This window comes from Populus nigra, chromosome 2, assembly GCF_951802175.1.
Source record: "Populus nigra chromosome 2, ddPopNigr1.1, whole genome shotgun sequence".
Classification (NCBI taxonomy): domain Eukaryota; kingdom Viridiplantae; phylum Streptophyta; class Magnoliopsida; order Malpighiales; family Salicaceae; genus Populus; species Populus nigra.
In genome coordinates, this window is record NC_084853.1 from 38,901,403 (window position 1) to 38,907,500 (window position 6,098).

At 33.5% G+C, this 6,098-nt stretch overlaps 1 protein-coding gene across 1 annotated transcript; it reads left to right on the plus strand.

Moving 5' to 3' along the window:
• The first annotated feature begins 3,655 nt into the window (after window positions 1-3,655).
• On the plus strand, window positions 3,656-5,746 carry LOC133681853 (amino acid transporter AVT1H). Its single transcript, XM_062105022.1, has 3 exons — window positions 3,656-4,064; window positions 4,155-4,765; window positions 4,918-5,746. Exons 1-3 carry the CDS (start codon window positions 3,770-3,772, stop codon window positions 5,455-5,457), a joined length of 1,446 nt encoding a protein of 481 aa, XP_061961006.1. The 5' UTR covers window positions 3,656-3,769; the 3' UTR covers window positions 5,458-5,746.
• The last annotated feature ends 352 nt before the right edge of the window (window positions 5,747-6,098 follow it).

Here is a 6,098-nt window from a genome sequence, read left to right on the forward strand (position 1 = left end):
CGAGGTGCGCGTAAGTTGGTCCAGACACCAACGTTAAACTAAAAAAAAAATGAAGAAGAAAAACTCACAATTCATGTCAGACCCGACTGTATAAAAAATAAACATGGACAACAAATTAACCAAATAAAAAATGATAAGGTAACTTGGGAGAAAAACATTTTTTCAAAAAGAGAAAAATAAAATAGCTCAAATTCCAACAAATTAAATACAGAAGGACATAACTGGGTAAAAAATGATAATAAAAAAAACATTTCAAGTCAACCCAAATTAATATGACAAACTTATAACCCATGTAATGAGAACAAGATAACCCGATAAAAAACAAATAAAAAAAATCACAAATCTTGATTCTCTACAAACCAACTGTAGAAGAATGAAACCTCATGACCCAAATTATTTTTACTGAATAACCCAATAAAAGTCTAAAGAGGAAAAATAATGAAAATTAATTTTAGAAAGAACTAACTTTTGAAGGAATAAATCAGTAAAAAGATTAAAGCTTTTTTTAAAAAAGCGATCCCATAAAAAGGGTCTAGCTAACCTAGCTCAACTTGATATACAAGAAAATAAAGAAAATCACAAAGGTTATTTAAAAAAAAAATATTAAATGATAAAATTGAAAGATAAAATAAGTAAAAACAAAACAAAAATAACAATTCAAAAATAATGATCAAAATTAAAATAAGAAATAAATAAGACAATTATAAATTTTTTATTGAAGGGTGAAATTGAAACGAAAAATTAATTTAACAAAAGAACCCAAAACAAATCAAAAAAATAAAGATCATATTGAAAAAAAAAACATGTTATAGATTGAAATTGAAGGATAAAATTAAAAACAAATTAAAATTTTATAAAAAAATTAATAATAAAATTTAGAAATCAAAAGAATATAAATTAAAATTAAAATATCAATAAATAAAATAACAACTTTAAAATATTAAATGGATAACACGAAATATAAGAAATGAGAGGGAAAAGATGGGAAAAAAAGAGTCAGTGATGACAAACAATTTCATCCTCGATGCCATAACACGATGAAAAGTAATTACAGGCAGTCTTTTATCCCCAGTCATTTTTTATGAACCAAGAATTTTCATTTATCAAAAGAAACTAGTAGAAGCATATTATTTTTCCAAACTTTTTGGCAGTGGAGGAATGTTTGCCTGTCAAATGCCGTCGGAATGACGTCTGCTGAAAAACGTAATACCGGCCATCCGGTGAACAACCACATATGATGTTTATTTTAAGAAAACACGTGCTGTGTAGATATTCTTCTTTCAGAGGGCTAGCCAGGGCCGGCGTAAATAAATAAAGAAAGAAGGATAGAGAAGATGAAGATATCAGTGATTTAAAATTCTTGTCAGCGTCAGAGTTCTGGGCTGGTGTCGGGCGGCCATGGAATCCATGTGCATGCAACACAAGGCCTTGGGATTCATTTATCTTCTACGTAATTAAAGGGCCCGACATCATGGATATATGCGGATGCTGTCCAAATTAATTGGAAAGAGAGAATAACGTGTATCGCTGGGTTCATTTTGTTAATATATACTAAAGTTGGAATAGTATTTTTAGTTTAGTTTATATATAATTTCTTTTATTTTGATTAAACTATGAACTTCACAATAAAATGATTTATTTTATGTTTGTTTTTCTTTGCTTAATTTTAGATTCTTTAACATAATAGTAGAATATGGTTTTATGAAACAATGTTTAATCTCAAACATGATTTTTATGGATTTAATTGGTATTTTTTTTAGTTTCTGAAATTTAATTTCGTTTTTTTTTTGTTTTTTTTTATAATTTGATATTTGTGTTTTTTATATATATATATAAATTTAGATTGTTTAACAGACTTTACCTTAAAAGTAAGAGTTTTTCATGTATTTAGAGCATTCATGTTCATGTACATATTCAAGTATCTAATTTCAGAGCAACATAAAAGAGGGGTTTAAGAATTATATGTATACTATTCCACGGTATATTCTTGTTATTAAATAGAAAATTGCAGGATTCGTTCTCCATCAGCAATTTGGCTCTCAGAAACAGGGCTACGTGACATTTTCAACTGGGATGTTTGGCGCCACTATCTTCCCTTCCCATCATCAGGCAGTCAGCAGTGGTCTGTGTGGCATTTGGCATCTGTGCTCCCCCCAAGCACTGCTTCTGGAAATTCTCATAAAGATACCCAAAAGATTTACACAACATATCGTGGGAATAAGAGCAAAGGATCCAATTCTCAGCCACCGCAGCCAATTCCAAATAAATGGAACCTAATTGATACGGCATTAGTTTATCATGCATAAGTGGTATGATAACTGGACCAGTACGATGGATTTGGTAGCGTGAAGAGTCGAATTTCATCACCCCTCACGACATGTTATAGTTGAAGTTTTATAAATTTTAAAATCAGTAGAAATTTATATAATTATTAATTTTAGAGTTTATAAAATTGATCAAGATATATATAAGCTGGCTAAAATACCCATATTAATCTAAAATAAACAAGCAAGCACATGTTTGAAAATAAAATAATATCTATTTTTTATAGTATGTTTTACTCAAAAATATATTAACATAATTTTTTTTATTTTTAAAAAATAACTTTTAATATCAGCATACTAAAACAATTTAAAATTATAAAAAATAATTTAATATATATATTGCGAGTCACTATAGATAAAACATTTATCATCAATTTCTCCAGTCACGGACTTAACATAAACATGCAACAAATGATTATTGCTCAAACTTGAAATGTCTTGAAAAAATACTAATTATTACAGCTCAATGATTTGAAATTTGAAACAATTAATATTCTATTAATAAACAATCAAATATGAAAATTTTACTTTGGAAAATTATTCGATTATCACAGAAACATTATAAAGACCGATGATTTAATTATTTCCAAGAAAAAAATAGAGGAAAATTAATTACAAACACACACCATTAGAAAACACAATGTAGAGAATAATAATAATTAAAAAAAAATAACAACAGATATGCATGTAGAATACCAGCATAATATTGCCCGAAAGCATAGTCTTTTTGAGTAGTACTATAATGGTTTTAAAGAATTTTGCAACAATAATTTAGTCTTAACAATCTCCTCCAACATGTTATTGCCCGAAAGCATTTCGTGGAAAATGATTTAATTAATGTATATAATAATTATTTAATTAAAAATCATCCAGGCATGACGCAAAACATAACTGAAGTCGAGAGAACTCAAAAACTAACCTAATCAAATATTCCTATACTCCAAGCAAATTATGAAAAAATGAAATACTAATTTCAGTTGAACTATAATATTCATTGAGTGCTCTTCTTCTTCTTCTTCGTTTTAAATCATATAGTCAGGTGTGCTCCTGAATTTATTCATATGCTTAATTCACAGAATTCGTGGCATCATCAGGATGTGTTCCGAAGTAGCAATGCTTCCCTGCCTGTGTGCATTTGTCGGAAAGCAACATGTTCCAATTGCCAACTCCCCTGGAAGATTCCCTTTGATCAATTGTACCACTTGGTTCAGACCACTTGGAATTCCAATCAGATACAATGGCTAGATTCTTACAATTGGTAGGCAGAGTATTACGTTGTATCCATCTTCTGCTATAAATATACCCACCCTATCACTTCCTTTTCATCGCTAATTAACTAGGTGTTTCTGTCTAGTATACAAACTATAGTTACAAGTAGACCGTCCGATTAATTGTTTTCACTATTTCTTTCTGTTTTCCAAATTTGGGTATCCAAGAGTTTTATCATGTGGAACCAGATACGGAAGTCCTTCAGGAAATTACTCTGCCCTGAATCTGCAGATTGTCTCTCCCATCGGAATATTCAAGTTGCGAGTGAGTCGGTGCATGGTGAGAAATTGGCTCCGCAATGGGTTACTTGTGATGCTTGTGTAGAGGAAAATAAAGGGTGCAAGTGTGATCACGAAAGTACCCAAGTTTTAAAGAGTGCTGTGGTAAACGAGGCAGGAGTTGAGCATCATACTGATCAGGCTAATAGTTCTTTTGCTCATTCTGTCATCAACATGATTGGAATGCTCATTGGTAAGGCTTTCAAATCTCTTGATTCCATCTTCTTAGAGTGAATGGACAATAAGTTTTTGGCTAATTGATTCGCATGTGTTTCCGTCACAGGGCTTGGGCAGCTATCCACTCCTTATGCTTTAGAAAATGGAGGATGGGTTTCTGCATTCTTGCTGGCTGGACTAGGTGTAATATGTGCATATACATCCCACCTGCTCGGAAAATGCCTTGCTAAGAGTCCCAAGTCAAGGAGCTATACAGATATTGGTCAGCATGCATTTGGCTCCAATGGAAGAGTTGTAGCTGCGACCTTCATTTACTTGGAGATTTTCATGGCCCTAGTCTCCTACACCATATCACTTCATGACAATCTTATAACAGTATTTGCAGGGACACAACTTAGGTTACCAATATGGGCAAAATTATATAAATCTCAGCTACTAACCTTGATAGGGGTGCTGGTAGCACTTCCTACTCTGTGGCTGAGAGATCTTTCTTCCATATCTTTCCTTTCATCAGGCGGCATTCTCATGTCCATCGTCATCTTCACTTCCGTGACATGCACTGCCATCTTTCAAGTTGTGAAAGCGAATCACAGTATACCCGCGCTCCACCTCCACAAGATTCCTGCCATATCCGGCCTTTACATCTTCAGTTATGCTGGCCACATCGTTTTCCCCGACTTGTATAAATCCATGAAAGATCCATCCAAGTTTACAATGGTATCACACCTAATTAATTAATTCAGTTTCTCCTCAAATCAAATTAACTACAGTACTTTTCTTCTATTCTGATGAATATAAAATATTCCATAATTTTGACGTAATGTTTGAGAATATTTTGCTCACCCTTTAACTTTCACGTTTGGTTCCAGGTATCTATAGTGAGCTTCGCATCGGTGACAGCACTTTACGCGTCACTAGCATTCATGGGTGCCAGACTATTCGGCCCTGAAGTCAGCTCTCAAATAACCCTAAGCATGCCTCGACATCATATCATTACAAAGATTGCATTGTGGGCAACAGTGCTAACACCCATGACCAAATATGCACTCGAATTCGCACCATTCGCCATCCAGCTAGAGCACAACCTTCCTAACTCTATTAGTTCCAGGACTAAGACAGTTATAAGAGGCGCTGTGGGTTCATTTCTGCTACTGGTAATACTAGCTCTAGCACTTTCCGTTCCATATTTTGAGCACGTCCTCAGCCTTACTGGTTCCCTTGTGAGTGTCAGCATTTGCATAGTTTTCCCCTGTGCCTTCTACATCAAGCTTTCATGGGCTCAAATATCTAAGCCTGTTCTAATCCTAAACGTGATCCTTCTTGCTTTTGGGTTACTTCTTGGAGTCTTTGGGACCATATCCTCTTCAAAGTTGCTCATTACAAGTCTAGAAAGAGCACACCATACCTGAACACATCAATTAACGGTCGATCTAGAGAGGATCAATCATCGTGATCTTCTTTTCCACGTACCCAGCTATCTATGCCTGATTAATACTCAAAAATAATTTGGTCTATTATTGCAGCTGCTACACACAAGGTAATATGTAGTTGAAAAGGAGGGCTAGCTGATATGCTCCCACAAGAAATTTTCTCTTCTGCTACATTTCGAAACATGGAAAGAGTTCTTAGGTGTATCATAAGAGGAAATTGCGCTGTCATGTTGTAAACTTGGTCATAATACAAGGTTACTTGACATTAGCCTCTCTGTTTCTTCCAATTAACAGTGACATTTAAAAGAAATTGATACTCTTCTACTTCGGATCGAAAGCACAAATCCATAAACACAGAGTACATGCACGAAACTAGCTCAAAAGCAAGATTCTCCGAATATTCCTGCATCAAAGCATAGTTATGAACATATTATCACTAATTTAATTGCTAGGCATGACATACTTATTAAAACCAACCCGGGGTTGACCTGACTTATAAATCCATATAAGTAAAAAGAAAATATGGGTTGGTCTGAAACCTTGTATTATGACCAAGTTTACAAGGTTAAGAAATAATATGGGTTGGTCTGAAACCTTGTATTATGACCAACCCATATAAC

Bases quoted from the DNA above. Each gene is read 5' to 3' on its own strand.
- LOC133681853 (XM_062105022.1), top strand. From the start codon at position 3,770: ATGTGGAACCAGATACGGAAGTCCTTCAGGAAATTACTCTGCCCTGAA. The intron at 4,065-4,154 runs GTAAGGCTTTCA...TTTCCGTCACAG, and splicing joins CATGATTGGAATGCTCATTG to GGCTTGGGCAGCTATCCACT. The intron at 4,766-4,917 runs GTATCACACCTA...GTTTGGTTCCAG, and splicing joins ATCCATCCAAGTTTACAATG to GTATCTATAGTGAGCTTCGC.